Source organism: Lasioglossum baleicum, chromosome 12 (assembly GCF_051020765.1).
Source record: "Lasioglossum baleicum chromosome 12, iyLasBale1, whole genome shotgun sequence".
NCBI lineage: Eukaryota > Metazoa > Arthropoda > Insecta > Hymenoptera > Halictidae > Lasioglossum > Lasioglossum baleicum.
In genome coordinates, this window is record NC_134940.1 from 13,701,903 (window position 1) to 13,720,171 (window position 18,269).

Genomic DNA, 18,269 nt, shown 5'->3' on the forward strand with positions numbered 1-18,269 from the left:
CTATTTTTTATATATAATTTTGTAATTCTACAACTAAATGTTTAACCAGCACATTCCTGTAATATTCGTCAAAAATTTAATAAATTTATTAGCATATACAATTATAGGTATTGATAAAAAAGTATATCAGTAACTTTATTAAACTTCTAGTTATATGTTCACGATAGGACTATGTACATCTTATTTTATTCATTATAAAATTCCACATAGTTTAGTGGCTTATTTTATGCGACGGACATGCCTCCTCCAGCCTTTGAAATTTTGGAAATTTCATCTTTAAATTTTGCAATTGTCTCCTTTGCTAAAGTTAACTTTTCTTTGAGATCTATCACATCCAATCTTATTTTGTTTCTTGCTTCCATGATTGCTTTTATCATAGAGTCCTTTTTGGCTTCGACTGAACATGTAAACCATTATTTTTGTGTGTAACAAATACATTAAATTTTATCATAATTCACATAGATACCATTATATTAATAATTAATATGTGTACATACAATCTGTGTTATGGCGCCATACACCTAGAGTTATGGGTTTGCCTGAATTCAGTAAATGCTGCATAAATGCTGTTGGATCTTGAAACACTACTTCTTCATAGAATTCTGAAACTAAGCTTTTTTTGCCCAATTGTATTTCAGGTGTTGTTTGGAACAGCTTCAATATGTGGTATATAGTCACCTATTGAGTACATAATAATTTTTACTAGTGTTTTTTAATTAACGTTTTTGGGTTATTAAAATGTACCCACAGGCCGTTCGTTGGGATCATGGAAGTATATTTTAATGACAATTTCGAATTCCCCCCAGCCAGTTTCAGTCAGCTCGTAAGGTGGTTTTGTCATAATACGGTTTGGATTATTATAGCTCTCGTGCAATTTAAAATGCACCTTTTTAACATATGTCGACATGTCTTCATTGTGATATGGTTTTACATAAACAGTCCATTGATGAGTGTGTCCATCTTCTTCTCTTTTCTTACCAAAATAACGAGCTACGTTACCATACACTATGGGTTTCACTATCGTCACTCCCTAGAAAAATAGGCGGTTCATTATCCAAAATATGATCATACTCTGAATATTAAACACGTCTGAACGTCAAACATTGAAGTACTGTGTATATAAATATGTTCGATGTTTTGTAAACGTATAGGTTAGACTGATGAAAAATGAATAACTGTACGAAATTTTGTTTAAAACAAATTTACCTTCACTCTGCCGCCAGAATCAGGACCGAACTCGTTCGTTGTGGCCATCATTTTGATTGATTTCGTCTTTCATTATGCGTATTTCATAAACATTGTTAACGACAAAATATAAACACAAACATCGATGTAGTAATTCTACCACAGCGACCTCTAGCGTAGCGGGAGGTTGCGTGTTGCGTCAACTATTTATGAACATTTCAAATGATCTTTTGATCGATCGAAATCGCGTATATAAATAGTTGCTATTCGTATTTTGGCCGATACGTAAATTACGCAAATTATAATGCAGAGTATTAGTTTTAAGTAAATGTATTTGCTTCTGTCGTGAAGGGCATTAAAAAAATATGTACATTTCTCTCGAAATAAATTACAGTTGAAAATGTTGCCTAGGATCTTTTATATGGTTCGATCGTCTGAGCAAACACATAGTGGAAACTTTTCCCATCGTACCGACAACTAGATTATTACGTAAGGCAATAAAACTTTTTAAATATACAGTAAATCCTTGATCTAAGAGGAACGCTCGGGTCCGTGCTCTCTCTTAGATCGCAGTTCAAAAAGTGAAAAATATTTTTTCAAAGAGTTAGACTAGAATTTTGCAAATATAACGGAGCTTCAAGGACGTTGTAGGTTTCTGAACGAGTCATTTTAATAAGAAAGATGTGACAAATATCTTGAGAAGGTTGTATAAGAAGAAAATTGAAAATAAAAAAGTTAGCATCGCATTGGTATTTTAAACAATACAATAAGTTTTTAATTTTTGGCGACCGTCGCGATCGCTTTCTTTTTCACTCGCTATCCTCTTCTACGTCCTAAACTTAGTACATACCGTCAATTAAACCACTAAATACAGTTCAAATTATATCTTGTTTAGTGTCATTTTAATAAAAAAAATGTCACAAATAAGTTGGTGAAAGTCCCATAAAAAATAATGAGAAATAAAGAAGTTTTTGCACCGCAGTGAAGGGGATATTCTGTTTTCGTAGCCGTTATCCTACGGCTTTCGTTCTCTTAGATCAAAGATTTACTGTAGTGATATTCTTGCTTAGGACAGTAATTGTTGCATCACGTTAACGTTAACGTCTCACTCAATTGCCGGAACCATGATATCGAAGAGAAAAAAAAGAGAGAGAGAGAAAAACACTTCTATGAAAGCATGAAACATCGTTACACAACCACTACGTATTTTCAGAAATACCTGTAGGGATCGATTCGTTGTTTACGATAACAACGATTAGATTACAAAGAACCGCATATTTGGATACACTCCAAAAATCGAATCGGGTTGAATATCACTGAAAGAAATTACGACATTCCGTGTTCTCGTTCATTTTCAAACGATATCCAACGATCTCTCTATACATACGTCAGAGTTTCGCGATACCTTTCCATGATTAAACAATAAAATATTTCTGCTCTTCCAGAGATAACTCGAAGGTAGAAAATGAAGCGCACGCGCGCGCTGCTGCTAGCATACGGTCTGTATTACAAGAGAAAAAAGAAAAGAGAAAAAAGAAAAGAAAATGGTATCTTTCGGTCGCACGATTGATACAAGATCCTTCGTCGATCGGTGTTACATATGTTTCGTCTCTAAATTGTCCGGACTGGAAGGTAAAACGGATGCGCGTTGCAATGCGTCGAACGTGCAATGGCAGCCAGCTGCCAAACGAATGCGTCTTCAGCACCTCGGAACGATCGCAAGAATAAGCTCTGCCGTGCTATAACGCCGTCGTTATCACGTGTGGAGCAACTCTCCTTTCCCTCGGAATCGTTCTTCTAGATATCCTGGAATCTGAAAATAGTTTCATATGGACCGGTTATACGATATTCGCACAATGGTCCCACGAGGGTACACGTAAGCGCATAAAGGCAACTACTATTGTCTGTTCAACTTCACATTCAAATACATATATGTAACGCAAAATAATTACGGTCGTTTTTGTTTTACATTTTGATTGGAAAACAGATCGAATTAGCTCGAAAGTATTCGGCAATTATATAGCCTGGCAAGGATAGGTCAAATAGATTAATGTAGTAACGTTTGATTTCGTTTTTAAGTTGGACGGACAATACGCGTGAACATTACTTCCAATACTTGAATGACAAAAAATTACATAAACACGCGCGGCCGTGTTATCAAGCAAGCTTCGACGACAAGTTTCCGAAGCCATGTTGTACCGTCTTGATTGAGGAAGCATTTTTGTGCATGGTCGAATCGCAGCACAGTATAAGGATAATTTTGTTCTACGATGGATAAACATTCACAGATACTTATTCGCTACGATGATTTACACTCACAATAAAGAAATATTTACCGCAACGGGTACACGTTACAGTAAATTGCGACGATGTCCTTTAACCACGGATGCGTACAATCTGGAATGTTTCTAACTTGGAACAAATGAACGTCCAGCATCTTTACATATCACGGAGTCCGTGATAGTCTTAATCGTTATTACAGTACAATATTGTAAATTAGTTCATGCCACGACGACTCACATTATTTCTAAATGTATTACCCTAATGTCTTTTTTCTTTTTCTTTTCAGTTTGCCACCTTGAATTTGTAGAGGCAAATAAAATAAGAAAAAGAAAAGGGAAGTGATCGAGCGAAATACGTTAAGGTATATTAGATGTAATATTAGACACAAGAGAAAGTGAACCCAATGTAGTCTAATGGGTCAGGCATTCTGGGAACATTAAAACAAGAAATATAAGGGCTTGTTATAGTTTATTAGTGAGGCTCGTGACGAGCAGGGACACACGCCTCCCTTTGTTTTCTTAAGTTTTCCAATCGAAGGCCAACAAGTTATGCGTAGGATGACTACGTATGGGTCGAGGGGCAAGGGAGGGCGTTAGAACGATTACTATGATTCAAATCTAATCGTTTCTACCTTTGGTTTCGGCCGATGCGTGTCCACTGCTTCTATGGGTAATCGAATGTGTTCCACCTTACAACCGTAAGCGACAGGTGTTAGTTTAATGATAGTATGCAGCGGTACTTGCAAGTACGGCAGCTCGTCTGTAACAGACACAAATCACGATTATATAACCAGTCAACAACGAACGACACGTGCGCGAGATAAAGAAGAAAAACAATATGAATCATTCTTTGAGTTTGTCTTTGCGATTTCTGATCTCGTTAACTATTTTTTCATGCAGAATTTGCGACGTCAAAATGATATTAACGAAAACCACGACATCTTGAACGTCATACATCTCGGTGTCAAACGTATTTATCTTTCTATTCCATTTCTACACGTCGAAGGTCAGAGTTACATAATTCTGTTCGATGTTTCCCGCTTACGCTTCCTCCGTGCAACGCTAACGCGTTCCAGGTCACGCGTATCTTTTTCAATAGATAGTTCAAAAACTCTTTCTCTCTCGTTCTCTCCTTTGACTCAAAGACGAACACGATCGGATCGAGTAAATACGAAGAATCGCTCACCCGCGCTTTTGTCCAAGAAGTAGGCGAGTAGACACCGCAAAACTGCTTGGTGACTAACCACCAGAACATTACCCTGTCGTTCCAACTCCATTATCACCGGTTCCAGCCTCGCAACCAGATCCTCGTAGCTTTCTCCTCTCGGATAGCGATACGAGAATTTATTCTGATCTCTTGCGGCGAAGTCTGTCGGATACTTTCCGGAGATTTCCTCGTAAGTCATTTCCTCGCATATACCCTGTGGAGAAATAGCTCTTTGTAGTCGTTGCAGAAATCTCTCCTGACGATTTCAATTTTCGAAAACTTGGCGGACTTACCGCATCAATTTCGTTGAGTGCTTTCCACCTTTCTTGAGGCACATCCACGTCATTCGCAGTCTGTATAGTCCTCTTTAACCAGCTTGTCCACACTCGCAGTCCCTGGAATCGATACAATCACAAATATTATAGTTCCCTGTATCGACGCAAAGATCCTCCTCCTCCTCCTCTTCTACCTCTTCCTCATTTCTTCTTACCTGTATATCCTGACTAGTGATGAAGGCAGCCAAAGCTTTGGCGTACTCCCAGCCTCCCTCGCTGAGCTCGGAATCTCCGCCTATCTTACCTTCAAGATTCATTTCACTCTCCCCGTGCCTGGTTAAGTAGATCGTACGCGGTACTATGTGAATGTTCATGAGGTAATAAACTATTCTACTTTGTATGTGACCCTCGTGCTTATGGACCAACACCTTCTCGCCGGTATTGTAAATTTTCATGAAGGAAAGATCGCTCTCGTGATTCTCATCCAACGGCTGGTACTTTTCTTGGTAATGCTCGATCCTTAACGTGAAGTCGGCCAGCACTTCTTCTTTGTTCATGTTTGCATAGTCAGGACTGCTTACTTTTACCTGAACAAGCGGACAATTAGTTGTATCGAACAAACTGTACTCGAGGAATAATCTAGCCTAGTACAACGACCTTGGTACAATCTTACAAATCTTGTGTAAAGGTCGAGGGAGCTTCAGTAGCCTTACATCGTTATAAAAAGAATTCGAAGGAAGACAGTGTGTACCTCCATTATGTTCTGTTCAACGATTTCTGGATCATTACAGACGGATTCGACGAAGAACAATTTGAAGCCCATCTTCTCGACAACGATGTCACGGATCAATTGACGTCTCTCGATGGTAGAATTCGTGGCATCGAAGACTGCCACCTCGCCGTCCCCGCTCTCTAGCCATTGACAGACATCTTTAAGGGCATCCATTGCGCATTGAGTTCGTATCGCCATCGCTTTTATGTTGTCAGGACGGAAAAATTCATGGCACTTGTAGGCAGTGGTCGCGTGCCGCCTATACTCCCCCAGATTAAACACCTTTGTGTTGATACCGATCCAGTTCAAGTATCTGCACAATTTCTTCGATATATATGTCTTGCCGCGTGCCGGCAGACCGACCATAGCGATCACATGAGGCTTGTTCACGAAGTTCGCCCGTTCACCTAAAATCAACAATAAATCTTTATTAAACGGTTCCAGAACAACGTCAAACGAAAAATTTATAGTTCTATGGAACATAGTTTCTTATAATCTGCCAAAAAACGAGTGAAACAAATAAACCATCAATTTCGATGAAAGAAATGGTCGGTTTTTATTCGGTCTTTAGTTAATTAATAAATAAATACATATAACCTGCGGTATGCAAAATTCTTTGCGGAAAAACAGAGTTTCAACGAGACGTCTCATTAATTATTAGAGAAATGCGTCGAGATACTTTTGCTCGACATCCGTGAAATTTACGAGAGATCGGAACGTCACGGTTGCCCAAAGAAGTTTACGCAATTTCTAGTTAGTGCTATTAATGATCAGTTGACTATTTTCACCAACTCGGGATTTGAGTATAATCGAATCAGGGTTTCGTGTTCCACGAGGCTCGTGAAAAGTGAGAGATATGAACGCATTTCAATTCGTGCGATCGTCGATACGTCTTGAGAAAATCGGAATCGTAACATACGTCACAGCATAATTAGCGAAGGACATTCAATACTGTCTTGCAAGATTTCAAGCAAATCGATCACCACAGCATTTCGAATGAATTCGATATTTTTTCGAAGTCAGAAATACTTGAAACTCGCGAATGTTTTGATCAAGACTCAAAATTTTCAAAACTTTCAAGACTGGTAAACTTGTCGATATTCTACCTCCTCTCTGATTTCAATGACCTTGAAATATGTTACGAAGGTGACCATTCTGAACTCGGCTTTAGTTTACGAGATAATCGCAAAAAACTTGACTTGTAACTGCATGGATTAGGTCTGGATTAGGTCTCGATTAAGTCTGGATTAGATCTGGATTAAGTTTGGGTATTCGAAGTGTTTCAGATACCATCACTACGTGTTTGCCGAGTGACAATGGAGTATTTGGCAAACCGCAACAGATAACAGGAACTGTTTATGTACATCGAAAAGTCTATCGGTAACACACGAGCGTGTGTCATCGTGATTAGTGATGGGATCTGGAACACTTCGAATCGCTTTGATCCAATATTTATGACGAAAAATTTGAATTACTTCCAACATAATTCGAAACTTAGAATTCGTGAAAGTCTTGGAAGTCTTGAAACCCAAACGAGTCCTAATCCATGCATTTACAAGTAAAGTTTTCTGTAATTCTCGCGTAAACTAAAGCTGACCGCCGAAAACTTTAAAGGGAAATGTTGTTCAGGATGATGACCTTAACAACATATGTGAAGGTCATTGAAATCGGAAAGGAGGTAGCACATCGATAAGCTTAGTTTCAAGACTTTCTGACTTCGAATAAATATCGAATTGATTTGAAATTCTGTGGTGATTAATTTGCTTGAAAACTTACAAACAGAGTATTGTATGTCCATCACTACAAACACGTGAACGCTATATAGCTGCTCTTGATCGCAGTACAATCTATCCCGATTAATTTTATCGGTTGCCGGTTATTTTCATTAATTGAGCAAAGACCAAGGTACAATTATTGTATATATATTATATTATATTGTGTATATATATTATTGTATGACTGACGAATTCTCTTCGAATTGCTATGTATAGGTACCGAAGAAAAATACTTCGAAGGGAAGTCTTGTGTAATTATTTTTAAAACAGCATACCTGAAAGCTATATGTATACGTAATATCGCACATTACATATATGTATATTTTATTATCGAAGTACGAGCAATCGAACTGGTTGCACGAACGGAAACTAACGGGTTCTCTCGAAATTTTCGTTCGATAACAGAATGTGTAAGTATCTATCGATCGAGTATGAGTACCGACATAAAGACATCGATTCGAGGGATCAATTGTTCACGACCAAGGCCGCGAATAGAGGTAGTTTTTTTATGGGGTCGGTCAGATGGATATAACTTGTTCTTATTAGCTCATCTAGCTACATAGTTGATTTCGTATTACCCAGTCGCATGCACGTATGGATATATGCATCTACATCCACGTACATAATACATATCCACACCATACGCGATAGGTATCTACTATGTACATATTTATGTACACTATTTACGGTGTAATGCATCCTTTTAGGTTATGTTTCTGGAGGACGGGAGGATACAAATACATATATATTTAGTGATCTAAGGGTTAGAACAGTGATCTTTTTCGAGAATCAAAAGTCGTAATTCCGTCTGTTTTGAAGGGAAAATGAAACATGTAAATCTTATAACACCTGATGCGACTAGTATCGACAATACGATTAGTGTAATACTATCGAACGCGTCGAGGGTAGAAGAACAGATGTTTACGAAGAAAGAAAAAAAAAGGTGCTACAGGCGAAACTAAATTCGTCAGTGTTCTTTCTGCTTGATACAGGTAAAGGATAAAGTTTCGTATGTTCTTGTAGAAAAATAAAAAATCTTACCTCGGATGGGAAACGGTTTCGTTTGAATAGTGTCTGAAGTCGGTGGCGTGTAATGCATCTCGATTTTCGGATCGGTCATATTATGAGATGTATCGCGTAAACGTCGCCTCGCCGTTTTCCTTGAGTTCGTTTATTCCACCGTTCACTGAGAAGACTAACACTCGATGAATTTCAGTGTTGCCAGGCCTAGCGTACACTAAATACGTACTTACAGTACGTGTCTGTTCTGTTCATTAATCGCACATTATAACTGGTCGCGATAATGTCACTGCTACTGTGGTTCCATATTACCGTTGGTACAGTTTACGAAACGTCATTGCGTTGCTCCGATATTACTATGAGAATAGTAAAATGGGAAAGAAAAAAGGAAGTAAATACCACCGATTCGTAGCCTATTCGAACAGTGAACTTTCACAACGAAGCGTAAGTGTAAGTGTAGGGCCAAGCACAATGTACAATGTATTTCGAGTGTGGAGCAATGCGCACCGGAAAAGTCCGAAGTTTAATACGTGCCACGCTATGCACAGGTCTCAACTCGAGTCTCGAGTCCCGAACCGATTATTATTACGTACGAGACAAACAGCGAGGAAATCTTTCGCCAGTAACTCTCATTGCATGGCTCCTTCCCGTAATTTTAGAGATTTCACGAACGATCATCGATCTTTACGAAATACGTATCGAATTGTTCGTTCTCAAAGCTCGGGCATTTCTAACGCGAAATGAAAGAGGTTCGTTGACATTTCGGATAGTTAATCGTTAATTCGAGCCACACTTTTCAACGAACACCACTGTCGTCGCGTGAGATACCCCTGACCAGTCCCGTAGCCTCGAGGCCGATCACGCGACTTTTCTTGACGTCACTTTATTATTTTCTAACCAATTCCTTCTGGTTTCAAACGCGGATAAACGAAGGATAACAATTCGAATGAAATCATGCGTTTTTCGGTGTGCTCCTCAGGAGTGATTCGATATACGTACATTAACGTACGAAAAGTACACATATTCTGAAAATCAGAAACACAGAGGATTGTTCGTATGTATTTGTTGTTCATTGCGACAACCAATAAAAAGCACTTGGAACTAGAAAGCGACGAATGCATTGATTGGAATGCATCAAGAAAATACGAGACCATACGAGACTGAAAAAATCACCAGGGAATATATTGATGAAAGTCGAAACCATATTTAGTTGTATGTACAATGAACAATTTAAATTATTTTTATTTCAAGTATTTAAATAGATCGGTAATTATGAGAAACGTCAGTTTCCATTTAAACTATGTATAAGTAAACATGTTGTTCATCGTATTTATATTGTATATAAGTGAATTAATAATGTTAGACTATTTCATGAGGAACATATTTACATTCCTTTCTTTATGTTTATAAAAAGTATCTAATATTAGACATAGACGTATTACCGCTTCAACTGAAAACATTACAATTTCTACACTGAACGAAGTAGGAGTCAACGTATATATTCTCTGGTATACATTCTTAGATGATAAATTTATACATATAATTATAAATTTAACGTTTGTGTATCACTTCATATGGTATGTATATTTTAATTCATTTGTATTTTTCTCAGCATTCAATATTTCAAGCATACACTTGCAATATAAGCTGCCTAATCGTTGAGCGAGGTTTATTTTTTAAAAACACTAAATTTTAATTACGTTACTTTACGATTCGAACAGTCGTATCTAATCGCTGCATTAAACGCACGTATATAGTTCTTTCACTTATTTATACAAAACTTATACATATAGTAGCTTTGATGTACAAAATACTTTGTAGTAGCTATAAGGGGAAACGGAGAGAGGAAATGAGAGTGCTCAAGTGCTCACTGCTCACGTGCTCACGCCTCACGTCACGCTCAGGCTCACGCCCGGGTTTAGCATGGAACAGAACCTCTATTTAGTCCCTTACCATCCCTTACCCATATTTAGCATGGGTATAGATTCTGTTCATGGCCATCGGAGTTGATCGGAGTTCATCCCCTGACAACCAGGCCTGCCATGAGCAGACCCCGCCTAGGGCGGAGAACGGGAAGAATACGGTCGAAGCTACGCTTCGAGCTGCTCAAGGCAAGATTAGCTCGATTTTTGACGAGCGTCTTCGCGCGCATTAGTGACTTGTTCTGCCGTCCGTTGGCGCAGGGCTTTTGGTCATGGGCAGAACGAAGGCTGAATGCTGGCGGCTGGACCCTGAATCTGCCTTTGTTTAAGAGGGCAGCACGATCGCACTGATATGGCGGATCATATGGCGAATTCTGTTTTCCTCGTTTTTTCGTTTTTTCTCCGGCGGTAGGATAGTCACGTGACAAAACTAGCAAATAACTAGAATCTTACTAGATTTTGGGTCGAAAAAATGGGTTTGCGCCCTGACGTTTTTTGTCCATATTTGAGCAAATTTTTGGCTGGCTGAGGGCTCATTCTAAAGAGGAAGGTTAGATGCAGTGCGCTCTGGTTATGATTTTAACGAGATTATGTTTATATCTAATAATATGAGCGCCCAAAGTAGAGAAAAAATCTAGAAAAACACCCGCAGATTTCAATGCATTTTTCTGTCTCTAAAAGACTTTTTTGACTGATATCATGACCAGAGCCGCGCTGCATCTAACCTTCCTATTTAGAATGAGCCCTCAGCCAGCCCAAAATTTGCTCAAATAAGGACAAAAAACGTCAGTGCTCAAACCCATTTTTTCGACCCAAAATCTAGTAAGATTCTGGTAACTAGCAAATAACTAGAATCTTTTTTGACGCGACGGTGCTGCCCTGTAAAGCGGCATTTGCCACATCCGTACGACCGTGCTGCCTTCTTAAACAAAGGCAGATTCAGGGTCAAGCTGCCAGCATTCTGCCTTTGTTCTGTCCATGGCCAAAAGCCCTGCGTCTACGGACGGCAGAACAAGTCACTAATGCGCGCGCAGACGCTCGGCAGAAATGAAATTTTTGGTTGTCAGGATCCTGTCCATGTTACACCTGTTCTGTCTCTGTCTATACCGCTATGTATACTGACAAAAGTGATGGCAGAAAATAGCCCGGGTGTGAACACTTTCATAACATATCCTCCCTGATAATATATACATATTTACTATTAAGTGTAACAAAAGTAATTTGGACAGAATGCAATGATCTTTCTCTAATAAACTGGACAGGCGTTCGTGTTCAACGATTTTGCAGCACATGTTTTAGCCAACCAAAATGTGTATAATTTGTCTTGCACCAATTCTCATTTTAAGACGAACAAAGAATGGACATTCAGAGAAATGTTCTAATATCTTTAGAGGAACATTAACAAATTGTTGAAAGAAATGTAGTAAATGGGTACCCGGGTACCTGGTTGGCTATATACAGAAGGATTAGGACGGTGTAGTACGTAGGACGTAGGTGTCCTACGGTAGAGGTAGGACATGTAGGATACATTTGGATACATTGATATTTTCCCTGTAAAGTCGCGCGATTCCGAAGTCGATGTCGAAGGCGCAGCGGGACGTTTCAAAGCGAAAAGACGAATTTTACCTTGGTCCTGATTGGCTGACAACTCGTTAGAGTCTCGTGATTGGTTGTGCAATCAGACGGTAGGGATGCATAAGGAACGTTACAGGGCGTCTCTGAATTGCGATGCAATTGCGATGCTACGGAGGAAACACTGTACAATGCTGTACAATCACTATATAGTCGAGCCGGGCCGGGCTGGTGTCACGATTAGTATGACGGTACAGAAAGATGCCGGTAGAGTGCACGTAGTATCATCTCTTATATATGTAGCATACAGTAGCATAGCATAGCAGTGTAGTAGTGTAGCAGTAGTTAATTATCGGTACTATCAGTCGCGTTACAACCAAGTACATAAAGCTCGACGACTGACTTTGTAGGAAGAATATCATAGTTTTCGGTACACGCGCGATTCTCGAAGGTATTTATTCCGTTCAGATTCGTCGATCGTTCACGATAGAAATTGAGTTTTCGGCAAATATATTTGAGTATAGAGCGAACGTCGAAATGAAAAAGATTGTTTGTTGAAGTTGAAACTGGGCGTGTGGCACCGCCTTTTTCATTACCTGTCATTCGTACGTGTTGAGATGTTCTTTTATTATTCTATTTGTTACTGTTTACAAATGTAATATGACACGGATGTTGACTTTCTCTTCGTCGTGTGGTATGCACAGTGCACAGTTTCCGCGAGTTCCGTTTCAACGATTCTTGCGCTCGTATTTCGGGCTGTGTACTGTAACATATCAACAAAAAGCGGAAAAATCAAACGTACTACTTTGTGTGTCAGAAAACTATTCGGTGTCGTTACGATCGTAGCTATCGATAGTCTTCTGATAAGAACAATTTCGTTTTATGGTAGTGTATTGTGTTAACCTTTGTGTACATAGTATTTACGTATTACATATTTCGCTTCCTTTCTCTCTACCATCGAATATCTCGTTACGATGTTTTCTCTAGTAAAAAGTGACTGATCAATTACATTTTGACACTTCCATTCTTTAATGCGACTTTCTTGTCTGAAAATTAAGATTTCAAAGCGATCGGTAAAGACGTGATCGTTTATTATATATGTATTATGTATATTTATCGATCATATTCGATGGTTATTTTGATAACTGTAATTTGTTATGAGAAATTAATGAACCGTATTTCTTTGTACGAGATGAGTTGTACCGAGTTATAAATGGCAATACAATATATGTAAATATATATTCCTGACCTTGTTTTTAGATTTCTCACGCTGACAACAGTAGTTTCACATCCTGCCTTTCTCAACTTCCTTCGGTAAAGCTAATTTCTAAGAAAATTTATGGTTCAAAGAACTGAGGGAAACATTTGTTTGAATGCTTGTTCTTCTTTAACTGTAAACTCGTGTTTCTTATTCAATTTAATTGTTTCATTTAATTTAATTTAATTCAATACCATCATTTCTTTTCAGATAAGTTTAATAACATGTCAAAGAAGCCAGGCAGCACCCCAGCAATGCATAAAGTTATAATGGTTGGGAGTGGAGGTGTTGGAAAGTCTGCTCTTACATTACAATTTATGTATGACGAGGTATACAAAGTGTTTAATAATTATAAAAAGGAAATAGAAAAGTTGTGACAATCAAAATATTAATATATTTTTTTCTTGTTGTTCCTGTCAGTTTGTCCAGGATTACGAACCCACAAAAGCAGATTCCTATAGGAAAAAAGTTGTATTAGATGCGGAAGAAGTACAAATAGATATTTTAGATACAGCGGGACAAGAAGATTATGCAGCGATTCGAGATAATTATTTTCGAAGCGGCGAAGGATTCCTTTGTGTCTTCTCTATTACGGAAGACGATAGTTTTCAGGCTACTCAAGAGTTTAGGTAAACAAGAACAATGTATATGTACACAAAGGTCTATGCACGCGAGTGAAGCATGCGATTATGTATGCGCAGAGAACAGATCCTCAGAGTAAAAAACGACGAGAACATTCCATTTCTGTTGGTGGGAAATAAAAGTGATTTACAAGAGAAAAGGAAGGTGAGCCTAGCCGAAGCTCAAGCAAGAGCACAACAATGGGGTGTACCATATGTAGAAACAAGTGCAAAAACAAAGGAAAACGTGGATAAGGTAATGGATAATTAAGCACTATCGCATCCTTTTACTTTGATATATTTACAAGTAGCATAAACGATAGGGATGTACCATAGAAAACAGTTTTATTCGGTACAGTAATTAATATTTATAACAGTATCTTATTAATAGGCAAGATAGTTATGCAATATCGAATCGAAGATAAAAAGTTTGTAACATATATACATATCATTGGTATTTCCTTTACTATATTGATTCGTTATTGCCATAGGCTTTAGAACACAAAGAAACTGCATGAGATAAATGTTTATACAGCTTAATTTTGCAATTTATTACACATATTTTGTTTCTTTTTCTGTGCATATGTTATGTAGCTTATTCACGTGAATATCACTTTGTGAGATCGTATTGTACAAGCACCGAGTACACGTGTACACATTGCATATTTCTATTGATCGGTAAAGCACCTTTTTCGAGCCTTGAAGCTTTGAAACAGCATCGATTGCACATTTCCAGGTATTTTTCGATTTGATGCGTGAAATAAGTTCGCGCAAGATAGAAGACAAATCGGCAAGTAACGGTCGTGGAAAAGACCGAGCGAAGAGGAAGAAAAAGAAGTGCATTATTCTATAGGTTTGATGTTTTTTTAAGTATTGTTTTTTAATCCTTTATAATGAGCAACTGGACGATAATTAGAATTCCTATAAATACAGTATTCTTTTCATTTCTTTTATTTATTCATTTATTCACTTTTTTTTTCTTTTTTGGAGATATCAGTGAGTGAATATGTACGGATATAATCTTTAGCAGGTAACAATTATACCAGAAGTATCAACCTTCTGCAAGAGTGTCGTACAGGCACGTACAAAAGAAAAGGAGTTTTATTATATATCGCTTGCCAGATTAACACTTGCTTATGCCTGAAATACTGTGTGTATGCATGTATCACCTTATTTCAATACTCTTAAGTTGTAAAAGCACAGAATGACGATCTATGTATTTTTGTTTTTGATATTCAATGTTCGATTTAGAATATGGAACTTCTGGAATGATATTACGATCTCTGTTGCGAAATATGTAGCAAATATAGCCTGCTCTTACGCATGTTTATTCTAACAATGCAAATACTCTATATTACGTTTCTGTCCATTTTTATTTGTTGCGTACGAGTATTTCACTAATTATAGTAGTAAATCACATTAATCGATAGTAGTCGAATGAATAACAAAAGCAGAAAGTTTAATTCTAGCGCCAAACAGTGATGTTTAAAATTGATTAGATAATAATCTAACATATTATATTGAATTAATTTCATATCACGTAGGTAGATTAAAGCGTATATCAAAGACCGACGATCCTTGTTTATCATATTACAGGTATTCTTTGACTTAATGCGTGCAATAGTCGCACGCAAAGCACAGGAAAATCAAGGGGACGGAAACGAACGTAAGAAGAAAAGAAGCTGCTGCCGTTTGCTCTAACGAACATAAAACAATGTGTATAGTTTCTGTAACGGAACGTTCAACTCCTAATTATGAAACCTGAGTAAGAGAAATGATATATGTATATATACATATATACACATGGAAGTTTTCTAACACTTTACAGTGACACGACATTGAACAGATTTAATATTTACGTTGTGAAAACGTCAAGTTTAACAAACTATTCGTATTTATATATTCGAATAAGAGTTCGAAAATTTCAACTCTTTCTTTTTTCTTTTCCTAAAGCAACTGATTCATTAATGGTGCACCGCTATTCCCAAATACATTCATCGTTACTGACTTACAACATAGATTTTGTTGTAATACAGAGTCTAAAAAATGTTTCTAGTAGAGCACAAATGTACTTTGTACAACGGTGACATTTTTTTTTAAATTTTCATACACCATCAATTAGAGTGCTGAAATATGTACAATCATTGAAACTAACATTCAAAGAAAGTGAAGATGTAATTTATTCAAAACAGAGAATGTATGCGTACGTTCCGCGCGATATGTTCCATGACCACTGAAAAAGGTTACTCGATAAAAAATTACAAACATTATGAGCGTGCTGTAATTAACTTTATCTGCAAATAAAAGTACTATATCTTCACTAATACGTTTTGTACGTTTATTTGTAACCTTAAACGATTTCAGCACTCTTAAATGTTTACTCTACTGAAGCTTAACGATTTCGAGTTGCTTGAACTATCTGTTTCATGTTAGGAGAATCGCGATACTGTAAACTGTAAAATAATGAAAATGTGTGGTAATTCATTTTAAATTTGCTTCTTCGTTACTTGTTGTAATCCACAAGTCTCGTCATGTATACAGTGCGTAAACGTGTACAAACACAGAAAGGAATTTGTCACTCCTCTACAATTAAGATGCCGTTGTGTCTTGAACGAAGAAATACGGACGTCTATAAAATTGCAAGATTTATAAGAAAACCGTGTAAAACGGTTTAGATATGTTGCTTATACCGACGTAATCTTCGTTGGACTCGATTCAAAAGGCTCGTTAAGTTTGATTTTTCTTAATTACGCTATAGATTGAAAGATTCGTACGTGCGAGTACTTGAGATGTTCATTTAGTTCATTTATTTTGCAAGGCTTCGTGTTATATTTCTAGAACAAACTAAGAACACAGTTAAACACAAAGCACCGGGTCTACGAATGAATAGACTTCAATAGACTGATTGCATGATTAATGAATTTTTCTGAAAAGACTTGAGCCTCTATGAGGTGCATTTATTTATGCAAAAATATAATAAGAATGTCTTGATATTATATATATATATATATGTATATATACAGGGTGTCTCATTTTAACAAATAAATGGGATTATCTCCAGAACTAATCATTAATTGAGAAAATGTTTCATATGGAACTTTTTCTGTTCCGAGAGGAATTTAATCCAGTGCCGCTATTTTGTTTGTAAATGTACGTATGAAGGACACATGAAGGTCATCTTTATTTTTTTCTGGAATCATGTAATTTTGAGTGCACTATTCAAGTTACAATTATATCGCTATAAAAATGCCACGCGTCATAAAATACTACGAGAGTGTACACTTACAGTGAGTGTAAAAAGTATTCGTGCACTATTTAAAATAGAGTAACTTTTTTATAATTCTACCAACGACCTGATTTTTATAATCAATTAGAAGCATTGATTTACGAAATGATATGCAAAAAAGATTTCCCAAAAATTATAATTTACAAGGTTACATGCAAAAAAGATTTCCCAAAATTATAATTTAGAAGGTTACATGCAAAAATAAAAAAGGCATTTTTTAAAACTTTTTTATTTGGGCCCTTAATGAAAATTTAAAATATATGTTTTGTAGATCTATGTTAGTTATACACACACTGAAAATTTAATCGAAATCGGTTGACGCAGGAAAAAGCGACACGCATCGAAAGATGTACGATTTTGTGGATTTTAAGCAGAAACTGATCAAAAGTCGTGTACAACTACGATTTTCACCATTTTTAACCGCTTGTAGCTCGTGTGTATGTTAATCGATTTCGATGAAATTTTCAGCATGTGTGTAACTACTATAGATCTACAAAACATATATTTTCAATTTTCTTTAAGGGCCCATATAAAAAAGTTTTAAAAAATACCTTTTTTATTTTTGCATGTAACCTTGAAAATTATAATTTTTGGAAAATCTTTTCTGCATATCATTTCGTAAACCAATGCTTCTGATTACAAAAATTCAGGTCGTTTGGTACAATAATAAAAAAGTGATTCTGTTTTAAAGGGTGTACGAATACTTTTTACACTCACTGTATGTACCAATAATAGGGATTCGCAATATTAAAATTAAAATATTTCCCAAAGCAATAACTTTTTGACATAAGTAGGCTAATACATTTTTATTTAGAATACCCAGCTGCATCGAACAGTGCATTAAAAATTATATGATTCCATTAAAATAAATTAACGGCACTGGATTACATCCACCTCGAAACAGAAAAACTTCTGTTTGGAACATTTTTTCAATTAACGAAAATTTAATTGTAGTAGTTTTGCAGTAGTTCTAAGTAGTTCTAGAGATGATCGCATTTAGCGGTTAAAATAGGACACCCTCTATATGCAGCTTTACACGATATATTTATTTTACACAAAATATATATATATATATAATATAATATATACATATAT

At 36.8% G+C, this 18,269-nt stretch overlaps 3 protein-coding genes across 13 annotated transcripts; 1 reads left to right on the top strand and 2 right to left on the bottom strand.

The window, feature by feature from the left end:
• Nucleotides 1–62: 62 nt before the first annotated feature.
• On the bottom strand, nt 63–1,347 carry Gas41 (YEATS domain-containing protein 4 Gas41). The gene is made up of 4 exons (XM_076435652.1): nt 1,207–1,347; nt 749–1,030; nt 498–678; nt 63–397 (listed from the first exon to the last, which is right to left on the bottom strand). Exons 1-4 carry the CDS (start codon nt 1,255–1,257, stop codon nt 225–227), a joined length of 687 nt encoding a protein of 228 aa, XP_076291767.1. The 5' UTR covers nt 1,258–1,347; the 3' UTR covers nt 63–224.
• Nucleotides 1,348–1,516: 169 nt separating this feature from the next.
• On the bottom strand, nt 1,517–9,584 carry Pfrx (6-phosphofructo-2-kinase/fructose-2,6-biphosphatase). 2 transcript variants are annotated; one of them, XM_076435643.1, is made up of 7 exons: nt 8,538–9,582; nt 5,701–6,128; nt 5,165–5,536; nt 4,968–5,069; nt 4,654–4,888; nt 4,100–4,227; nt 1,517–2,998 (listed from the first exon to the last, which is right to left on the bottom strand). In XM_076435643.1, the coding sequence occupies exons 1-7, from the start codon at nt 8,614–8,616 to the stop codon at nt 2,942–2,944; spliced, it is 1,401 nt and encodes a 466-aa protein (XP_076291758.1). In that variant the 5' UTR covers nt 8,617–9,582; the 3' UTR covers nt 1,517–2,941. The 2 variants fall into 2 exon arrangements, with proteins under 2 accessions (XP_076291758.1, XP_076291759.1); XM_076435644.1 differs by lacking the exon at nt 1,517–2,998 and adding an exon at nt 3,527–3,582 and having other exon boundaries at nt 8,538–9,584.
• Nucleotides 8,347–17,233, top strand: Rala (Ras-like protein A). Of its 10 annotated transcripts, none has more exons than XM_076435655.1 (7): nt 12,281–12,461; nt 13,271–13,403; nt 13,479–13,597; nt 13,689–13,897; nt 13,970–14,144; nt 14,625–14,741; nt 15,485–17,233. In XM_076435655.1, the coding sequence occupies exons 3-6, from the start codon at nt 13,493–13,495 to the stop codon at nt 14,739–14,741; spliced, it is 606 nt and encodes a 201-aa protein (XP_076291770.1). In that variant the 5' UTR covers nt 12,281–12,461; nt 13,271–13,403; nt 13,479–13,492; the 3' UTR covers nt 15,485–17,233. The 10 variants fall into 10 exon arrangements, 9 of the variants coding, with proteins under 9 accessions (XP_076291775.1, XP_076291770.1, XP_076291769.1 ...); XM_076435654.1 differs by having other exon boundaries at nt 12,282–12,461; nt 13,271–13,324; XR_013010160.1 differs by lacking the exon at nt 13,271–13,403 and adding an exon at nt 14,916–14,966 and having other exon boundaries at nt 12,283–12,461.
• The last annotated feature ends 1,036 nt before the right edge of the window (nt 17,234–18,269 follow it).

Excerpts from the sequence above, each read along its gene's own strand:
- Gas41 (XM_076435652.1), bottom strand. The coding sequence starts at position 1,257 with ATGATGGCCACAACGAACGAGTTCGGTCCTGATTCTGGCGGCAGAGTG. Across the intron at positions 679-748 it reads ATGATCCCAACGAACGGCCT|GTGACTATATACCACATATT; the intron begins GTGGGTACATTT and ends TGTACTCAATAG. Across the intron at positions 398-497 it reads ATGGCGCCATAACACAGATT|TCGAAGCCAAAAAGGACTCT; the intron begins GTATGTACACAT and ends TTACATGTTCAG.
- Rala (XM_076435660.1), top strand. The coding sequence starts at position 13,493 with ATGTCAAAGAAGCCAGGCAGCACCCCAGCAATGCATAAAGTTATAATG. Across the intron at positions 13,598-13,688 it reads TACAATTTATGTATGACGAG|TTTGTCCAGGATTACGAACC; the intron begins GTATACAAAGTG and ends TGTTCCTGTCAG. Across the intron at positions 14,145-14,624 it reads CAAAGGAAAACGTGGATAAG|GTATTTTTCGATTTGATGCG; the intron begins GTAATGGATAAT and ends GCACATTTCCAG.
- Pfrx (XM_076435643.1), bottom strand. The coding sequence starts at position 8,616 with ATGACCGATCCGAAAATCGAGATGCATTACACGCCACCGACTTCAGAC. Across the intron at positions 5,537-5,700 it reads TTGAACAGAACATAATGGAG|GTAAAAGTAAGCAGTCCTGA; the intron begins GTACACACTGTC and ends CCGCTTGTTCAG. Across the intron at positions 4,228-4,653 it reads CTTCTTGGACAAAAGCGCGG|ACGAGCTGCCGTACTTGCAA; the intron begins GTGAGCGATTCT and ends TGTCTGTTACAG.